This window comes from Anolis sagrei, chromosome 5 (assembly GCF_037176765.1).
Source record: "Anolis sagrei isolate rAnoSag1 chromosome 5, rAnoSag1.mat, whole genome shotgun sequence".
Lineage (NCBI taxonomy): Eukaryota > Metazoa > Chordata > Lepidosauria > Squamata > Dactyloidae > Anolis > Anolis sagrei.
In genome coordinates this window covers 109,554,783-109,576,400 of record NC_090025.1, presented here as the reverse complement: position 1 = coordinate 109,576,400, position 21,618 = coordinate 109,554,783, and the positions used below count along the sequence as shown (strand labels likewise).

At 41.0% G+C, this 21,618-nt stretch overlaps 1 protein-coding gene across 2 annotated transcripts in view; it reads left to right on the top strand.

Annotated features, from left to right (window-relative positions):
• The first annotated feature begins 18,703 nt into the window (after positions 1 to 18,703).
• The window catches only part of LCORL (ligand dependent nuclear receptor corepressor like), a 69,310-nt gene continuing 66,395 nt past the window's right edge, over positions 18,704 to 21,618 (top strand). The window contains exon 1 of one of the 2 annotated variants that reach the window (XM_060777911.2): positions 18,704 to 18,895. In XM_060777911.2, coding sequence (XP_060633894.2) covers positions 18,775 to 18,895 — 121 coding nt within the window. In that variant the 5' untranslated portion in view covers positions 18,704 to 18,774. The remainder of the gene's footprint in view (positions 18,896 to 21,618) is intronic. The other variant, XM_060777912.2, reaches the window with a different exon arrangement.

Here is a 21,618-nt window from a genome sequence, read left to right as displayed (position 1 = left end):
CAGGCTGTAATATATTTCTAGTGTTTATATTCTGTGGCCTCTCTCATGGCCAATCTCCTGTTCTCAAAGGGATTATGTCCACAATAGCTATCTTCTACTGGCCTTTATCCATTATTACTACATCTGGTCTCAGATGGCTTACCTGTCTCAGGCATAGATAGATCCAAAGAAATAGTGCCTATTGAGTCTGAAATGGCTTGGGCCAGAGTGTTCATCACTGCATCACATGGATATTTCCACAAAGGGGACACTTACAAAGCACATGGGGGTCCAGCAAAGACAATATTTGTTGTAGTTGACAGAATTAACAGCACCATTAAGAGACACAACATTTAAGCAAGAATAAGGAACAAATTGCCAAGTAATAAACAGGTTATAAAATGGTGACTTGAGTCCCATTGTGATGTTAACTTGAAGACCTCAGGATTGCTCAGTAGGGCAATTTCTCCTTTCTAAAAATTTTACGCAGGTGTCTTGATTTTAGAGATTGGGGGAAATTGCATCACTGAAAGGTTTCTTTTAGTGATGATGAATTATGCATCTTTAGTATCTCAGATCTATGGGCAAAGAGTTTGTTAAGGCAGTGGGCTTCTTTCTAGGTATAGGTGAAGAGGGATCACCATCAAATTTGTTTTCGAGTAAGCTGGAAAGATAGATTGCCAGGTCACTATACATTTTTGGACAATTCCCTTAAGGGATCTTAGAGCAACAGATTTTTGCAGGTCTCTCAAAGCAAGTAAAAAGGCAGAATGTATGAATCCCTCCCCTGAATCACCCACTTATTCTTCTGTGTTAATGAGCAATGTCATTGGTGGCACATTTAGAAGAACAGTTATTGCTTGATCAACTCGGTTAAGGGCTGTTTTCTGGACTAGTGATCCCTGAAAGCCAAAGTTAGTCCTTGAGAGATTGAATGTCCTGAGCACATCAGTCTTTAGCCTTCTATCAAAGGGTGAAACATCTATCTTCACGGCATCATGGCAGTCTTTCTATTCAGGCAAACTTTTAAAGAATAAAGTTTTAACGAATGGGCCAGAGGATGCTGTATAGTGTTTTAATTGTTTTAACAGTTTTAATGATTTTAACTTTTTTAACAATTGTATGTTTAATTGTATTTAAATGTTTATGCGTTGTAGGCTTTAAATTGTTATTTGAAATGTTTTTAGTGTTATGAGGCATTCTGAGTATTGTTTAAGAGAGGAAAGAAGGATATAAATATAACTGTAATCACCGTCTTTATCATCATCTTACCACAATCTATCACTATGGCATGGAGAGCAGCCTTGGGAGACTGGCAGTTTCAGAAATCTGCTGGAACACCTAGATGTTGATAGGTATCTCCTTCTTTGAGATGATCAAGTAGATGGTAAAAGTAGTGAGTAAAACCTGGTCTCTCAAGCTCCTGTTGACAAGAAGTAATGCATACTTTTGTGTTAAAGGGCAGATCCACCCAATCTGCAATGTTTGCAGTGGTATTTAGCATGTTTTGATGTTCTCGGATTTCTCAGCTACCAGAACCTAATCAATGTTATAAGCTAAATTGGGAATTCTGGAAGTTGGAGGTCCATACTTCTGGAGGGCAGTTTGAGGATGCCTGCTGTAGAAGTTAGAGCATCTTCAAGAAGAATTTGCCTGAAACCTGAAATTCTTCTTGAATGGCAGATGACTGACATTTTTTTATTTCAATTAACTATGGTTTATGAAACCAACTTAGTTTTTTAGAATCAAAATTTGAAAGCAAGTATTTCTGAAACTGAAAAGATAGCCATGAAGCAAAACCAGCATTTGCAAGGCTTGCTGAACAAGCCAGGGTGAATTTCCTTTTATATGAAGCATAGCTGGAGCATTTGCTGCACATCATTGCTTGACAGATGCATGTAAATGTCTAAAACAGTCACTAGGTGGCCAGCTACACACATTTTTCACAACTCCCATATACTGGATCCCATATAGTGTCATGACGCATAATTTGAGAGTAGACCCTATTCTTTCCTCCATTTGCAATTCAGCAACATGACCAGGAGTTAATTCTTCAGTATTGAGGAGGATTGCTTTCTTATATTCTGTAAGCTCTTTGCTCTTAATAGTGCTTTCCACTTCCAGCACCAAAAGCAGCCTTTTTGTAGTGCTGGAAGAAGGGCTGGGGCAGGGCTGATGGCTCCCAGTTCAAGGTGAAAGTTCTAATCCAGGCTTTAAATGAGCTTTCCAAGGTGCTGAACCCTATTCCTAAACTAGTTCAGTACTTAGGATGGTCCCTTTATGTCTAGCCAAAATTTGAAATGTATTTATTGCTCCACAGACATTGGGGGCATCAGCCATAAAGCCATAAACAGAGCTCATTTATGTACACACATCTTTGGCTTGCCTTCTGCTGACCACTTTACACACACTGACCATTCAGCTTTATCTGTATATTGTTTCCATTATCTAATGTCATTTCTTATATGCCTTTTTGTTTGTTTTACAATAAATCAAACAATATTGGAAATATTACTATTGAAAGACAATGGAGACAATTTAAACACTATAGATCAACAATGCTAAAGATTATCCTCAAATTCAGCCCTGACTGGCACACATCGTCCAGGTTATACAGGAAGAACAAGAACCAGTGTGGCTGAGGGATAGGTTTAACTAAACAAAGTTATAAATACAAGGTTCCTAAATTGTAAACGCTGAAAAGGCAAGTGAAACTTATCTTTTAAAGAAATGTATGCTTTCATTATGAGAAAACAACTTTTATCCTTTAAAACAGCTCTCCTAAATTGAAAATTAACACATTGGTGTCTTTGCTAAACACCAAGGATCTTCCTTGAATGTATATTGAGCACACTTATATATGTAAAATGACAAAACATGAATAATCCAAAGGAATGTTTAATAACATGTCTTGATAGTGGACTTTTTTAAAAATGAAAAACCTATGTAAGCTTTCCTTGGATACTACTCATTTCTCCTTAGTTAACATAGACATATAAGGCTTTGTTTATGAGAATTAATAATCTGAATTTAGTCCTTGAGTAAACTGTTTATCTGAAAGTTCTCCAGAGCAAAGGTATTTTTCCAGTGAGTTGCATAAGCTGACATCTTAAAATAAGGTTGTGTGTGTGTGTGTTAGATAATATGAGACAAACACAACAAAAGAGCTGTCCTGCTTTGTGTGTGTCAAGACGGGTATGGTGGGTGGAAAAGCACATAGAGATGGATGAGCTCACCCCGAGCTAATTTCCCAAGGTTTTTTAGCAGAGAGAACATAATTTGTTTTCTGAGAATTCTTCAAGAGAACATAACTAGGGGAGGGGGAGGATTCAAGGGAACACTTTGACAAGCCTTTCTCCCTACATGAAAATTAACAACGGCAAGGAAGATCTTGCAGCAGTAGTAGAGCCCTCAGTTCCGGATATGGGTGCAGGAAGCCCTGGGCAATGTCCTGAGATACCAAACTAGTGTAAAAATCATTGCCCAAGTAATTGTATTTTCTTAGAAGTTATGAAAATGCAGTTCCTTGTTTGTTTTATGAGCACACCACAAGCCTCTCTCACACTTTTGACTCATTATGAGCATAACTGTAGGATTCACTTTTTGCACAGCATAAATTTTATGCTATGCTAAAAGTGGACAGAATCTTTGCTTTTACAGTATTTATTTTATGTAAAAAAGCCATGTATCTTGGACTTCTAATGTCTTGATTTTAAGTGCTCTTAAAAGCACTTATTGTTGATTTTAAAAGCAGTTGAGACCAATAAGAAACACAGTGTAATGTGTTTCTTATTGGTCTCAAGTGTAATGTGCTTGTCTGTTCAAAAAGGTGTACAATCAGAGAGCCTGATAATGCAGCCTCTTGAAAAAGAAAGGCCAGAGCACAGGTTCACCTATATAACAGGCTGTTTTTTATGCCTTCGCAAACCATGCTTTCATTATATGTTGGCACATGAAAAAGGTGTCTTAAGCAGACTTAGGGAAAGGTAATATCTAAGATATTTTGGACCTCAGTCATTTAGGGCTTTAAAGGTAATTAACAATGCAGGTAGTTATCTCCCTTGTCCAGAAAATATTCCTAAAATCAAAATGTTTTGCTGTCAACTGTCCACTTCCGCCTTCGGTGAAAGGGGATTAGTCACATATCCATCACCCACAGAGTTTTTCGTCAAGGAGACAGAACAGAGGGAAGAGGAAGGATCGGCACAGACACACACCCCGTGTGTGTGTGTGTGTGTGTGTGTGTGTGTGTGTGTGTGTGTGTACATACACACACACATGCATGCATGCTTTGGTAGCCTTTGATGAGTGTTGGGTGTGAAAATCTGGCCCAAGCCATGCCAAAGATGTTTGTCCTTTATGGTGGAAAGCAAACCTATTCAGTACATTTTGGTGCCTGGGGCAGCATTGTACCCATTTCCTGTCTCCCAGCCAGCCACTAAAAACGCAAGAATAGTAAATTAAATGACTGCATATTTATTGATCCTTTAATGACACTCAGGTCAGCTGTTAGAGGAAACTTCTGTTGAAGGGCAGGACTGACACTGTTAGAAATTCATGTAAGCTACAAAACACCTCATGACCTACGCTAACGTTTCTTTTCTAAGCAAAAACCATAATTTCTGAGATACTGTGAAATTATTAGGTTAACTATGACTACAAATGGAGGTAACGTACAGAACATACATTGGTTATTGGTTTCTTACTCTTCCAGTAAGTCAGTCATTTGGATAGATGCTTCATAGATGTTGTTGCGGTGGTAAAATGGGTTGCTGCAGTGGCACTACAGGTGAAACTGCTGAGCTGCTGAACTTGATGACCAGAAGGTTGGTGGTTCAAATACATGGGATGGGGTGAACTTCGGCTATTAGCCCCAGCTTCTGCCAACTTAGCAGTTCAAAAACATGCAAATATGAGTAGATCAATAGGCACCGCCTTGTGGGAAGGTAAACAGTGCTCCAGGTAGTCATGCCAGCCACATGACCTAGGAGGTATGTACAGACAATGCAGGCTCTTTGGCTTAGAAATGGAGATGAGCACCACCCCCAGAGCCGGAAATGAGTACCACCTCTCAGAGCCAGAAGGGGAAGCTTTTACCTTTATCTGTGCATTGAATGTTTGCCTTTGTGTTTGTGTATGCTGTACTCCGCCCTGAGTCTCCTCGGGGAGATAGGGTAGAATACAAATAAAGTATTATTGTAAGTTGTTGTCTATAGTCCATTGACTCTATAGGCACAATTGCTGACTGTAGGTTGAAAAAATAGAAGAAAGCTGCACTTGATTATAAGCAAACAAAATTCTTCAGAACATCCCAATCAGGTCTGCATTTAACTCAGCATTTCGTGAAGTTAAATGAAATGTGATATGTATGCATACTAGCTGCTTCAGTATCTGATCATTCTATTTATTTAGCACTTTTGACACAATTTGAACTTGGAAATAAGAATGGTTGAGAAATGAATTCATAATTTGCTTCGATATTTGCAGGTCTGTTTGCTAACTAATAATGTCTGGATAAGATTTTCAGAGATATTGGAGCTTATACTCTGGTGAACATGAAATTGTTTTGCAAGCATCCACAGCATCAGCTCTTTCAACAATAAAAAGGGGATTTCTGAGAAGTGGTCAGATGTGTAGGGTAAATGTGAACTTCATTCTTTTTTTTTTCTTTTTTCTTTTGCTGTGGTAGTCATCTTGATAATGTCAACACAAGTTCAAATTATAACCTAAGTGGGCAAGGTCTAGCCCCCCAATGTGACCCCCATGTGTCCATATATGCTTTCAAATCTTCTGTCAACATATGGCAACCCCATGAATTTCATGTGGTTTTCTTAGGTAAGAAATATTCAGAGGTGGTTTGGTCAGTTCCTTCCTCTGAAATATCTTCTACAGTACCTGGTATTTATTTGAGATCCCCTATATAATGACTATGTTGGGCTGGACCTGCTTAGCCCCCTATCCTGAAAAAAAGTAATCCACAATATAGAAAAAAATATGGCCCTAGAAACATCTAGACTGAAATGTAATCATGCCATGTTCACATGCAAGTGGCCAAGTATGGTTATCTTTCAGAGGTAGGATCTTGGTGGTGATCTATAAATGACTAAAGATCTATTCTGGATCCACATGATCTTTCACGTTGAGGCAGTTAAGACAAGGATTTGCTTGATGTGTCCTTCTCTTGGCATATTTCCTCCTTTCACCCTGTATTTGTGTCTCTTCAAAATCCATAGTATCATTGGTAACAGGCAACTTCCAGTTACAATGCTCAAGTGCCAGAGCTTCCCAGTTCTTAGTGTATATCCCACATTTTTTTCAGTTAACTTTAAGCCCATTTTTAAATCTATTTTATCGTACACTGTTATGGACCAAAAGAGAGCAGGTTTAGAAACTAGTTGCACCTGTAATTCATGTCACAGGAAATTCTGTATTAAAACTATCAGTATACTGTAGTGCTTTAGTATATACTGAAGTTTAGTTCCAACAAACATACACAGCATGGATATCAAAATATGTGGGTGCCCAAGCCCCATTATATACAATGTTGTAATAAAATTGTGCCACTTAATGGCAAACAATTCAAATAAGTGCCAGAGAGAACCTGATGATTTGTGAAATGGTGGGAGGCTGCAAAATGGCATCTATACACATCAGTGTGCTGCTTGATGCAGGCCAAAATCAAGGTTTGCTTTTAGATTTCTTTCCCTCAAATATTTTCAAGCTTTGGTTGGGTGAAGCTGTGGGTCCAGAATGCATGGCTATAGCGGGCTCATTGTATGTTTACCACAAAATCCAATTTCATGTGTTAAATGTCAAAGTCGAGCACAGCATGGAGACTACTATCCGTGCATTCAAAAATGTATAGAAAGGGTAGAGTCACAAGATACTAGTTCACACCATGGCTTTGTCCATGCAAGCTTCATCCCTAAGTTCTTGTGGGCTGGGCATGTGGGCTGATGTGGGAATCTACACATATATAGCTTTTATACAAACAAGAACCTCCAACAACAAAAAAGGTCAATAAGCAGAGAAAATACAAACAAGCACATTTTCGATAGGTTAAGAGTGATTCTGAAACAGGCTTTTGATATTATACTCTCTGAGAACATAGGGAACTTGTTCGGAAAATTAACTTCAATATGTGGCTTGCTTAAGGTAACATTAACTTTTTTGGGGGATCTCTCCAAAAGTAAAAAAGAAAAACAATCTGTATCGTTGCTTTTTTTGTATTTCTTTAAATGCATCACATGTTTTAAAATCTGTGCCGGCAGAAGGACATGTCAAGAGCTGAATGGAAATTGAAAAGTTGCTACTAAGTGAAATTTTTGTAAAATCCAATAAAACCAGTTACAGCTGATTATTTTATCATACATCTCTGCCTACCATATTATGCCAAGTAATGCATTTGGGCTTGAATGCTAGAGTTTCTGGTTCAAAACCCTTAGCACAATTCAAGGATGACTATTCAAAAGCAATTTCCCATAAACACACTTTAAATCTGAACTTCTTCAGGGATCACATTTGGATAGCGGTTTTGTCAATGTCTGCTTCACAAGGTCATGCTTTACAGTGAAGTGATGGAATTCATCTATTTACATTTCTAGCTTGAGAAAAATAGTCAGAAATATCTCTCAATGCCCAGCACAGAAGCTTTTATTATTATAAAACATTTTATACAACCTTTTGATTAAAATAACCCTTAAAGTAGTTGACAATTAAAGGAAAAATCAAACAATTAAAAAGATCATCTGAAAGTCAGAACACAAACAAAAACTCCTAACTAGATGACATTAAAACAAGCATGGTGGAACAAAAATAACCACATACTTTTTGTGCCGCCACAGAAAAGACCCTGTCCCATATCCCCACCAACAGATTGCCACATCTGCTTAGGTGGAACAACACAGAACAGAGTCTCTAAATATTATTGTTATAGAGAGGCAGGTTCAGGCAGAAAGATCACGGTCGTGGTATGATCCTGACTGGATTTTATAGATGAATTGGATTTTAGAGATAATATAAAACCAGCACAACAATTGCAAGTGCATAACAAGCAAGTGCAATTTTAATAAAAATGTTATGTTTGAAAAAAGAGAACTAGAAATTATTCATGATGCAGAATTTTGTCCTAACTATAGATTCCATAAACTTTTCAAGGCCAGCTCTATGAAGAATGTGTGGTAGTAATCTTATCTGAAGAATGTGTAATTATGAACATCAGCTTTCTCTCTGAAGAAGTATAATTGGCACCCCAATTGAAGCTGGGCAAAGGTGTTCCTGTTCTAACTATTCACCTAGCCACAACTTTATTAAAATCAACTTGAATGGAGAGTCAAAGGTGGGAGTCATCTGCAAATTGAATATTATGTAGGCTACCTATTTTGCTGTCTACATGATTGACTAGTCTTGTTGATTGCTAAATACATTGATTATACTCAATCAAAAGATTGTTTCTCAAAAATATCTCATACAAAGTAAATACTGACTTGTTAAATATTAGAAATATTCCCATCCATGAGCTTATCTAAGAAAGCTTCCACATTCGGATCCTTAGCTAGATGGGGTGTCATATTCAGATATTAATGTTATATTTGCTTTTCTCTGTATACACTAACTTTTGGTGTCTTCATGCACAGCAGCATCCAGTGTGAGTTCACACTAGGCTAGTGAATCCCATCTCACATATGCTCCCTACCAGCCACCAAGGCATATATAGTGGCTTTGTGTTTTTCAAAACGATTACTACCACCCTCTCTGCTGTCCAAAACTGGACATATGTGTGTGGAGAGAAAGCCTGCCAAATCCATGTTGTTTGATTCTTAGTTGGCACTCAGTGCAGAGCTGCAGCACATAATAACCTCTGCACAGTTGATAAGTTGCCTTTTTATTTATTTACATTTCTAGATGTAGGGGACTCAAGGCGGCTTTACATACAGGCATGCCACAATGTGGACAGAAGAGACAGGAGGTCAGAACAATCCACTAGGGCATGGAGTGATAAAAACTGCATAGGGTCATTATGATATGGGTGGATACCATGTAGCCTGTGGCCTTATCGGATTATGAAGCTTCTAGAACCCATAGAAGGCATCCCATTCTTCTTTAAAAAATCAAAAGAAATACAGTCTTGGAAGCCTGCAGAAACTGCAATGCTTGTTTACACCAAAGTATTTGTTTGTGTATATGTGTGGTGGTTCAAGTGGTTATCTCTGAATGCATATCTCAGTCTGCCACGTGTAAAATATCCAGCAGAATATGAGTAGAGGAGAACAGAGCAGGTTGTGTGGGTTCTTTGATATGACCAGTTACAAGTATCTTGCTGTCCTCTTCCTCCTTCTTTGAGGTCTTTGTAATAAATGGGAGTCTGGCCAGCTGAATTACTTGAGGTGGGAGATGTAATGATAGCAGAGAAGAAAACACAGAACAACAAAAGACAGCATCAGCACATGATCCAACATTTAATCCATAGTGTGTGGCGGGACTGTAGCGCAGCACCGAAAGGTCATGAGTTCGAAGCCAGCATGGGTCAGAGTGAGCTTCCAACCAATTTGTGTAGCTTGCTGTTGACCTTTGCAGCCCGAAATACAGTTGCATCTGTCACGTAGGAAATTTAGGTACTGCGTATGCGGGGAGGCTAATTTAACTAATTTACGACGCCATAAAAAATCTCCAGGAAGTATGCAAAGAATGAGGAAGTACTTCATCAGTGTCACAAATGGTCGGTGAAGCAACAGTTCCTCTGGTGGCCAGAATAGCCTCTATATACGTTGTGTGACTATGGCATTGAATGTTTGCCATGTATATGTACATTGTAATCCACCCTGTGTCCCCTGCGAGGTGAGAAGGGCGGAATATAAATATTGTAAATAAATAAATAAATAAAAATGATACCTCTCCAATGAAGATCTAGCCTTGGCTTTTGTGGAATAGGCTTAAATAGCTGGTGGAAGAGGTAGTTTAGTGAACTGATAAGTCAGTGATATAATGTCCTGTATCTATTTTGCAAGATGTTGAGGAGCAATCAATAGTCTAATTATTAAACAACACATAACACATTTATTTAATTTTAGAAATTTCTTCCCATTTCCACTCCTCAAAACATGTTTCCAGAGGAGCTTATAAAACCAAGTGTTAGTGATTTTATTTAAGAATTTATTAAACCCCCCCCCCCACTTTTTTTTAGATATACACATTTGTCAGAGTAAAAATTGGAGACAGCTCCTGTACCTGAAACAGTTGTGTAAAAAAAGGAAACTTCACAAAGTGCCACATAGTTGTATGACAATTGACACTTTCTGAAATTCTCTCTTCTATACAACCATTAAAGGTACACGAAACCTTGGTCATTTTCAATCTGACAAATGCATCTGTATTTTAGAACAAAAATATATCTATCTATATTACAACAATTACCTTAAACATAGAAAAAATAAATGTCAATTTAAGTGAATGTAATAAACTTTTCTGTTCAGGAGTTCAAAGCTATACCTCGCCAATTTTAAACTACTAAGATTGCTTTTTTTTCCAAGTGAGACTACAGTTATAGAGTGAGCAGGTGCTCAGCCAAATCTGTGTTTCAAAGGGACAGGTGCACAGGAAAACATCTAGTAATAGCAGGCTAAATCCGACAAGGTAATGATGTAACTGTTGCATTAGTTGCCTCTTTAAAGATAACCTGATTCCATTTTTTAACCTATAAACAAAACAAAACATGTAAGACTGTTAAGCATTCATTTGCTTTACCAGTTGCAATGGACAGATTTCATTCTGAGTAATTCTAGATTTGGTTATTCGGATCCTTATTCCTTTACTAGGAAGCCAGACTCTTTAGAGTGGGGAGGCTAGTAATTTCTCATCTTTTATTGATTTCATTCTGCTGACCTATTTTTTTAAAAGGCAGGAGGAGCTCACATCACAGCCATGGGGTTCAGTGTGTTTTGATCTAGGAATCTTCTCAGATTGGTTCCTTGTTTCCTAAACCACAATTCCCTATGCAGCTTCACCCATGAGGTGTCACACATTGCCAGAACCTTTCTTTTCTTTTTAAATGAATCATACACAATCAGAACTTTTGCTTTTTTTTTTTTTTTTTTGCATTAAATGAAATATGTCCTTGACTACAATTTTCTGACTAAACAGAAGGAAGTTATATGCTTGCATGTCTATAGCAGAACTCTGGCAATTATACCATGCACTGACAATTACAATCAGATCCAGTTCATATAAGGATCCTACCACCTGTGACTTGTAGTGTGTTTGAAGCTCTCTAGCAATGATTGGAAGCACTTACCATCACATAACGTCATTCTAAACTTATCGTAAATCAGTTTGCAACTTGTGTGGAAGCAATAAATGTAAAGGTGAAGGTTTCCCCTGACATAAAATCTAGTCGTGTCTGACTCTGGGAGATGATGCTCATCTCTATTTCTAAGCTGACACCTCCTAGGTCATGTGGCCAGCATGACTGCATGGAGCACCGTTACCTTCCTGCCGATGCGGTACCTATTGATCTACTCGGATTTGCATGTTTTCAAACTATGTTGGCAGACGCTGGGGCTAACAACGGGAGCTCATCCCATTCGTGGATTCGAACCGCCAACCTTCCGCTCAGCAAGTTCTGCAGCTTAGTTGTTTAACCCACTGCATCACCACAGAAGTACTTTTCTACAAATGAGGGGATCCCATTTTTAGGCAGATGAAAGAACACTGAATTGCCCTTCAAAGCATTTTCAGTCATACAATAAACGAAAAGGGATTAGATCAAACTATTTTTGTCTGGATGTAGACTGTAGTATCCATGGAGTACAGCAACCTCTTAACAGGGTGTGTGCTCCCCTCTTGACAGAGGGTGTGTTCAATGTGGGGGGGGGGGGGATTCCTACATTTTTCATCTACTCTATTTATTTGAGACATTTATATTTTCCTTTAGCCCAAGTGTTTCCAGAAAATTAACAGAATTAAAAAGAATATCTAGTAATCTAGCTAACAAATGATACTACTGAATGCAATCTCAATTTTCTCTATGTTGAGCCCTTTTTGGAGAGCTAATATTAAATCCCAATTAGTATTGTATTCTCTACAGGGCTTGCCTCAATATATATTAAACTGCAGAGTTGCTGTGGTGATGACATACATACGCTGCCCCTTTGAGAAAACCATAGAGCAGTCCTGACTATCTGGTGACAATTTGACATAAACTAAATCTATATTTAATGTGTTATAATTTTAAAATATGTTTATCATAGTAAACGGAACAGGAAGGTACTAGACTGTAAAACGCTCCTCTGACCTCCTCCAAATCTCAATTATTGTAGTCTGAGGCCGCAAAGAATACAGAGCTTTCCCTTGTGGCAGTCACTGCTCCACTTTTTTCCACACGCAATTAGACTCGCATGGGGGGAATTCATAAGATTATGGAATTGCTCTCAAGCCTCTTTATAGTTGTGTTACAGATATATGCAAAGCACAAGGTTTGTCTTTGGGACAAATTGCTAAAGGGGCCTAATATACCTTGTTGGAAGGATCATCTTTTCAACAGCATCCAGGCATTCCAGGGCCAAATTGTACTGAGGACCAGACTATGGGCAAGTCTACACACGTAAAAAAAAAAAAAAAAAAGAACTAATTTTGAAGCTGGTGTTACATCTTTTTTGTACATAACCACTGTTAAACATTGTTTATACTATAAGTTGTAATTATTCTGCAAGAGTCTGCCTTGAACATTTTCCATGAATTTTTATTAATATTTTACATACTTATAATAGTTACATATATTTCAACAAAATTACAAACTCAGAAAAAGAAACAACAAGAAAAAAATACAAAATACAAAAAAGGAATATAATTTTCTAAATGGCTTCCAACTTTATTTTCACTTTGTCTTTTTTAGAGAGAACATGTAGCATATAAATAAGCATAATAATAATACAAAACATCATTTTTATTAAATTTGTATCTTTTTTAAAGCAAACAAGGCAACTATAAAACATCCCTGAATATGTATACAGAAAAACGGACAGTATTTTATGCTTACTTTATAAGCTTTCGGTGTGGAGGTAGAAAAAATCTTACACAAGGAATATTCAAAACTAGCCTTAGCTTACTTTGTTGTAAAAATCAGTTTTGTTTTGAAAGCTGGAAATACTGAATTTTACAATGTCATAAACTGAAGTACTTGAGAGGAACACAATCCATTTTTCTTTCACTCCAACTATCTTTGAAGTTTCAAATATGGTCCCTGTGTGCCCCCTTTCCTAGGTTTATACCAGACCAATATCTCTGATGTTATTTTTAACAGTATCCTTAGTATCCACATACACAAAAAAGAAAGTCACTTGAAGTGTGTGAATTGTGGGATATTTTTTCACCCCAGTGTAAATTTCAGGGTTTTCTATGTGGTGCATTAAAACGTTCAAAGTTCAAAGTAAGTGGGCTAAACAGCATGCAGAACTAAGAGCCAGAAAACACAATGCTGGATAAAAGTAAAATGAAACTGATCCGTGTACAATAAAATGTGCATTACTTGTATTGTGGGTATTTTATGATACCATTGAGTTCCAATGTCTTTTCACTTGCATACATTTTTATTCTACTTCTTCTGAATGGAGTCCACCTACTGACAACCAAACAACACTATCCCTGCAGTATGATTTGTTCAAAAAAGGCATTATGTATTATGTTTTCAAGCAGTGGTGCTGATATCACAAAGAATGTTGGGTTTCTTTCTATGGCCAATGCCAGTTTGCTTTCTGTGAAATTAATGTTTGAAAGAAAATGTGGTTTCAAAACTTTATACCGCTGCTTGCATACAAGCTCTGAATTCCACCTGTTTACATACAAGACTTCGGCAAGTTACCTTTTCTTGTGGCCATAACCACATGCCTCTGGATATGTCAAACAACACATTCAACTTTTTAAAAGTTTCTTTTTGGATAAAAAACGTTTGGACAGCTGAACTACTCTCTCTTAGGGCCCATTTATATGGATCACAAAATCCAGGGCGGGTTAGGAGTGGCAATACTCCAGCCTGGCTTCAGGGGCAGCTACACTGCCTGTCTCTATCCAGTCAGGTTGAACTTGGTTCAGTCCAGCTGGTCACACTAACTTTTTCTGTTGTTTGTTGTGACGGCGGCAGCCATGGAGCTCCAGTGAGTTCCTGGGCACCACTGGGTACCTTTGCTAATGTCAGCATAGGCTGACACACAATTTGATGAAATGAGAAACGCAATCCCCAGGTCATGCAGGCATCATCAAATGTGCCCAGCAATGGCCAGGAGCTTTCAGGAGCTAGGAGAGCAGTTGCCAAGGCACCAAAAAACAGAAAAGCAAAATACCCTCTTCCATGTGCTGCAAATTGCAGGGGGAAAGAGGGGATAGTGATGCTGGCACATGTGAAGGGCTGCACTGGCTTGAAGTGGGGCAATTCTGGCATCATTTATTAAAACTATTGTAATTATATTGTAATTGTTGTTTGCCAAGGCCCCATCTACAGTGACCATTTTATGCAGTTTCAAACTGGTACTGAAGAAAATGGTTTCACTGTGAAGATGATTAGTTAGGAAATCCTTGAACAAGTTTAAGGCCTAGATGGTGATTACACGACATATATGATTTAGTGTAATTATTTGATTGTTGTATTATTGATAGTTGTTGATATTTCGTTGTGCTATTGCCTTATTGTAAACTGTGTTTTTATATGTTGTACACCGCCGTGAGTCGCCCTAGGGCTGAGAACGGCGGTCAACAAATGCAGTAAATAAATAAATAAATAAATAATATATGAAACGTAAGTTCACCATTCTTGTGACTATACATGTTTCCCCCACTTTCATTTTCATTCATCCCTGTGTTCCCCTCTCCAGAGTCATCTCTTCTTCTAAAACCCCACCAAAAGTTCAGTTCTTCATGTGGAGGTAAATGCCCATCTTCTTTTTCCAATACTTTTTCTAAAAAAAAAATTCCAGATACTTTCAAAGTCATTTTTTCCATAGTCTCTTCTTCACTTTTACATTTCGTGTTAATCATTTGATGCCATTCTCCAGATGTCTTGATATCATTCATCAATTTGTATTGTAATTTCCCCTTTCCAATATGTTGCTATTAATAATCTAGCTGCTGTTAATAGCATGTCTATTAAGAAAGGTAACATATTTGTAATGGAGCGTGGTGCATGGTATCAAATGACATTATTTTTCAACAAAGTTCTGCCAAAACAACATGTTATTATAAGATTCTAGGATATGTTAAGCATAAACATGTTTTCTCAAGGAGCACTAGCATGGCATGTTATGTCCTTCACCCAGTATGAACTTGGTGTTCTTCTGATAAGAGGTTCTCAATCTTGGGACCCCCCAAATATTTTGGATTTCAATTCCCAGAATCCTAGGTCATTGCCAATGCTAACTGGAGCAAAGGGGAAATGAAGAACACATTCAGAGAGCTAAGACTGAGAATCAGTTCCTCAGAACACTGCTAAGGTGATCTGATATGGATAACTATTGTTTCCTAATGTGCCAGGGACAGGTGCAATATTTGTGCCAGCTGGTTAAGGCAGACTCTACCTGTACTTGCAGTTCCACAAATCATCATTTTGAAAAGCACTGAACAGTCCCCTTTCCACACTTCAGGAAAAAGGAGTGGATGGCCAGTTGTCTTTCTAGGAAGGTGTTCTACTATGTCCCAGCAGTTTTTGTTTTTTTGTGGTGGGCCGGGAGGAGGAGGGCTCCTAATAACTCTTAAACTGGGGTATATGGTAGGCTGCTTGGAAAATACCAGACTGAACATGCCAATAGTCTCAACACTAATGTGCTTAGAAGAAATTCCTCTTTTGTCAAGTAATAACCTAACAAGTATAAGTACTATATAACTGAAAAACAAGTTCAAATCTGATTTCTTCCTTGAGTGGCAAACTTGACCACTTTTGCCCACTTCTCTTTCTAGGGCTTGTCCTGTTGTTGCCTCCAAGCCAACTTGGGAAAGTTTGTTCCCATCAACCTTTTCCACAGAATAAAAGCCCCAATTTGGAGTATCAGTCTGTTCCATTACTGCTACTTTGTCTTTCTTTCTCAAGAGTTTGGGACTGTTGTAGTTTAGTACACATCAATCAGATTGAGTTGACTGGTGATAACTGGTTAGATTAATGTCACTTCAAATTCTCTCTACAGTGTCACTGTATAAAAATGTAGCTATTTATCATATTCTTTCTTTTTTTATCTCCTTTCTTATTTTATCACAAGGGATTAAAATGGGTCTTCCCAGTTTTCCCCAATTTTTTTTTAATTTTGTCGTGTCAGAGCAACCAGTCCATTATATTACATTTCTACCAGAACAAAGCAAACAAACAGACACAACTTGTGAGTTTGGTAGTTGGTTAAATGTCCTTTGACCAGTATCTGGCTACTTGGAGTGCTTCCGGTGTTGCTGCAAGAAGGTCCTCCATTGTGCATGTAGCAGGACTCAGGTTGCATTGCAACAGGTGGTCAGTGGTTTGCTCTTCTCCACACTCGCATGTCGAGGATTTCACTTTGTAGCCCCATTTCTGAAGGTTGGCTCTGCATCTCGTGGTGCCAGAGCACAGTCTGTTCAGCGCCTTCCAAGTCGCCCAGTCTTCTGTGTGCCCAGGAGGGCGTCTCTCATTTGGTATCAGCCATTGGTTGAGGTGCTGGGTTTGAACCTGCCACTTTTGGACTCTCGCTTGCTGAGGTGTTCCAGCTAGTGTCTCTGTAGATCTTAGAAAACTATTTCTAGATTTAAGTTGTTGACGTGCTGGCTGATACACAAACAGGGGATGAGCTGGAGATGTCTCTGCCTTGGTCCTTTCACTATTGGCTGGTACTTCCCGGCAGATGTCAGGTGGTGCAATACCGGCTAAGCAGTGTAATTTCTCCAGTGGTGTAGGGCGCAGACACCTGCGATAATGCGGCATGTCTCATTAAGAGCCACATCCACTGGGCATGTGTACTCAGCAGCAGAGTAGCACAGCGCAAGGGCAGATGTCTTCACTGTATCTGGTTGTGATCCCCAGGTTGTGCCAGTCAGCTTTCCCCAATTAGAAAAAGGGTTTAGCAAGTCCTGAATGTTGTATGGACTAATAAAAAGGCCAGAAGACCATTTATCTTTGGAATCCTATATGAGCTGCAAAAGGCCACCCTACTGGGATCTGCACGCATTATTCGCCAATACATCACACCAGGGCCGTAGCCAGAAAAAAAATTTCAGGAGGGGTTGAAATTTGGGGGGGGGGGTGTTGAAAATTTCACCTGGGGAGGGGTTGAAACCTGCCTCCTAGCTCATGCTGAAGCAAAGAGCACAGCAGGGGGCAGAGCAGCCTTCAATAGTCTGCAGCTCCGCCCCTGTCAACCACCTCCACCAAGTCTGGCCTCCTTAATGAGAACATTGAACACACTCACCCCACAATGACAATAATAATAATAATAATAATAATAATAATAAACCTTTATTTGTACCCCGCTACCATCTCCCGGAGGACTCGGTGTGGCTTACAAGAGGCCGAGCCCAAATACAACAGTAAAAACAACAACAATACAGCAAAATAACTCAAAAACAAGGCAATAACATTAACAACACACCATGATGCAATTAAAATCTGTGGAAGGGCCAAATGTAATAATAAAAATTAAAAAGTGCTGGGCATAACCAGGTGAAAAGGGTAGGTGTTTGGAGGGGGATGGGCATGCAGATATCCTGGCACTCTGATAAAGTGCGTTTGGGGACATAATGCTTGGAGTTTCCTTATTCTGGGAAGGCACACTGGAACAACCATGTTTTCAAGCTCCTCCTAAAAATTGCCAGCAATGGGGCTTGCCTCATGTCCTTTGGGAAAGAGTTCCAGAGTCAAGGGGCCACCACCGAGAAAGCCCTATTCCTTGTCCCCACCAATTGCGCTTGCGATGCAGGTGGGATCGTGGGTAGGGCCTCTCCAGATGAACGAAGAGATCGTGTGGGTTCGTACACAGAGATGCGGTCACGCAGGTTGGCGGGTCCCAAACAGTGTGAATAAATTGTCAATATTTGCCTGAGATAGTGCTTGCAGTTCTGGAGGGACTCTTAATTTTTTGCATCTCATAGACTTAGCATGGGGATTTGGTTAACCAGTTAAAACTCATGAGTAAACCAGGTTTTTTAAAAAATCTGAAACATTTCGGGGGGCGGGGGGGGGGTTGAACAATAAATAAATAAAAAAACCCCTTCCCTACAGGCCTACATCACACAGTCCTAGACACTTGGGAAGTGTCCGACGTGTGATCCAATAGAACAGCCAGCAGAGTGATCTTGTTTGCTGTGTACTAATCTTGTTGTGTTTCAAATAATAATGTTTAAAAAGGCACCTCAAATATACAAGCATTCCCGAGCAGGTCTAAGGCGTATGGGCTTCTGGCTCTAAGCGGCTTCCTGGCAGGAGCATCAGGGTGGCGCACGGCCTTCTGGGACGGAGAGGCCTGACAGGAGCCCCTTTCTCTCTCCCTGCCCACACAAAGCGACCCTCCTCCTCCTCCTCCTCCTCCTCTTCTTGGTTCTCCCTCTCGTGTCGACGGCAGGAGGAGGAGGAGGAGGAGGAGGAGGGAGCCCAGCAGCCTTCGGGCAACGGCTCTGAGAGGAAGGCGGGCGGTTGGACAGAGAGGGGGAGGGAGGGAGGGAGGCAGGGGAGCGGGTCGCCGGCTCTCTCTCATGCGCGCGCGCTCCGAAGAAGTGGGCGGGGCAGCCTGCGCGCGCGCGCTCCCGCATGCAAATGAGCGGGCGTGAGGTCAGAGGCAGTTGGAAAAGGGAACAGGCAGAATGGCCGCCGCGGCTCCCGCTCTCGGCGCCTCGCAGTGCCGGAGCCCCCGCTGCACGGCGGAGCGGAGGGGAGTCCGCCGAGAACTCGACTCCTGGCGGCACCGGCTCACGCACTGTGTGGGTAAGGAGACAGACACACACAGAGAGAGGGGCAGGGCTCCAAAGGGAGGCGGCGGGAGGGGGCATTCGGCTTGGAACGGGGGGTTGGCGGAATCGTCGTCCTGGGAGGAAGAGGCGACTCCAAGGCCTGAGCTTCCCTCAGCGCGAGGCGTTGGCCCGCGCGCCCTCCTGTTCGCGCCTCCACACCTCCGTCCCTTTTGTCCGGGGCTGCTTTTCTGGAGTGCGCGCGCCCCTTTAAGAGGGGAAGCCGCTCGTGCGTTGACGGTTGGGATTTGAAGTTTCCCCCTCCCTCGCGCCGGCCTGCGCCAGCCTCCCTCCCTCCCTCCCGCTGTTGCCATAACAACCGCGGTGCTCGCGCCTTCCCCCCTCCTCTCGCACCCCCCCCCCCCTCCTTTCACCAACCAACCTCCCTATCCTGTCAGGCTGCTTCTTTGGCGGGACCCAAAGATTCCTCCCCTTTTCTCCCTCCGTCTCTTTCTCCCGTCCTCTTTCACGGGGAAAAGTTTTTGACAGCTTTGCTTGCTAGGAAACAAGGCTTCCTATCGGAGTATTCATAGAATCAAAGAGTTGGAAGAGACCTCATGGGCCATCCAGTCCAACCCCCTGCCAAGAAGCAGGAATATTGCATTCAAATCACCCCTGACAGATGGCCATCCAGCCTCTGTTTAAAAGCTTCCAAAGAAAGAGCCTCCACCACACTCCGGGGCAGAGAGTTCCACTGCTGAACGGCTCTCACAGTCAGGAAGTCCTTCCTTAAATTCAGATGGAATTTCCTCTCTTGTAGTTTGAAGCCATTGTTCCGCATCCTAGTCTCCAAGGAAGCAGAAAACAAGCTTGCTCCCTCCTCCCTGTGGCTTCCCCTCACATATTTATACATGGCTATCATATCTCCTCTCAGCCTTCTCTTCCTCAGGCTAAACATGCCCAGCTCCTTAAGCCGCTCCTCATAGGGCTTGTTCTCCAGACCCTATTGTCCAACATGGCCATATAGCCCAAAAAAACCTACAACAACCAGGCATGTAGCCAGGGGGTGGGGTTGAGGGGCTTCACCCCCCCCCCAAATTCTGATGGTGGTTCGCGAAAACGCCTTACTGGTGCATTATTTAAACTGTTATGTTTATTCATATCATGATCTGATCACCATACTCAATATATCCCATATGCATGGGGGTATTGAGGTAATGATACAAAAGGTTTGCTAGGCTAGACCCTCTTTCACTCGGACTCAGCCCCCCCCGAAACTCACCCCCCCCCCCGAAACCCCCCTGAAAAAAATTCAGCTCCCCCCCCCCCCCCCCGAAACGAAATCCTGGCTACGGGCCTGACAACAACCCTTCCTATCGGACTTCTCCCAGGCTCCTTGACTGATCAGTGGGAGCTTAAAACAGTTCGCCATCGTTCCAGGTGCATCATGTACCTTAAATCTCTCTACTATATCCATCTAGATCAGGCATGATTCCTCATCAGTGGGGGCTGCTAAAGCTCTTAAGCAGTGTTTCTCAACCTTCCTAATGCCGTGACCCCTTAATACAGTTCCTCATGTTGTGGTGACCCCCAACCATAAAATTATTTTCGTTGTTACTTCATAACTGTAATTTTGCTACTGTTATGAATCACAATATAAATATCTGATATGCAGGAAGGATGTATTTTCATTCACTGGACCAAATTTGGCACAAATATCTGATGTGCCCAAATTTGAATACTGGGGGGGGGGGGTGGGAATTGGTTTTGTCATTTGAGAGTTTTTTGTTGTTGTTCATTTATTCAGTCGTCTCCGACTCTTCGTGACCTCATGGACCAGCCCACGCCAAAGCTCCCTGTCGGCTGTCACCACCCCCAGCTCCTTCAAGGTCACTCCAGTCACTTCAAGAATGCCATCCATCCATCTTGCCCTTGGTTGGCCCCTCTTCCTTTTGCCTTCCACTTTCCCCAGCATAATTGTCTTCTCTAGGCTTTGCTGTCTCCTCATGATGTGGCCAAAGTACTTCAACTTTGTCTCTAGTATCCTTCCCTCCAATGAGCAGTCGGGCTTTATTTCCTGGAGGATGGACTGGTTGGATCTTCTCGCAGTCCAAGGCACTCTCAGAACTTTCCTCCAACATCACAGCTCAAAAGCATCTATCTTCCTTCGCTCAGCCTTCCCTAAGGTCCAGCTCTCACATCCGTAGGTTACTACAGGGAATACCATGGCTTTGACTAGGTGGATCTTTGTTGCCAGTGTGATGTCTCTACTCTTCAATATTTTATTGAGATTGGACATTGCTCTCCTCCCAAGAAGTGAGCGTCTTCTGATTTCCTGACCACAGTCTGCATCTGCAGTAATCTTTGCACCTAGAAATACAAAGTCTGTCACGGCCTCCACACTTTCTCCCTCTATTTCCCAGTTGTCAATCATTCTTGTTGCCATAATCTTGGTTTTTTTTATGTTTAGCTGCAACCCAGCTTTTGCGCTTTCTTCTTTCACCTTGATTAAAAGGCTCCTCAGCTCCTCCTCGCTTTCGGCCATCAGAGTGGTGTCATCTGCATTTCTGAAGTTGTTAATGTTTCTTCCAGCAATTTTCACCACAGCTTTGCGTTCATCAAGCCCCGCACATCGCATGATGTGTTCTGCATACAAGTTAAAAAGGTTGGGTGAGAGTATGCAGCCTTGCTGTACGCCTTTCCCAATCTTCAACCAGTCTGTTGTTCCGTAGTCAGTTCTTACTGTTGTTACTTGATCCT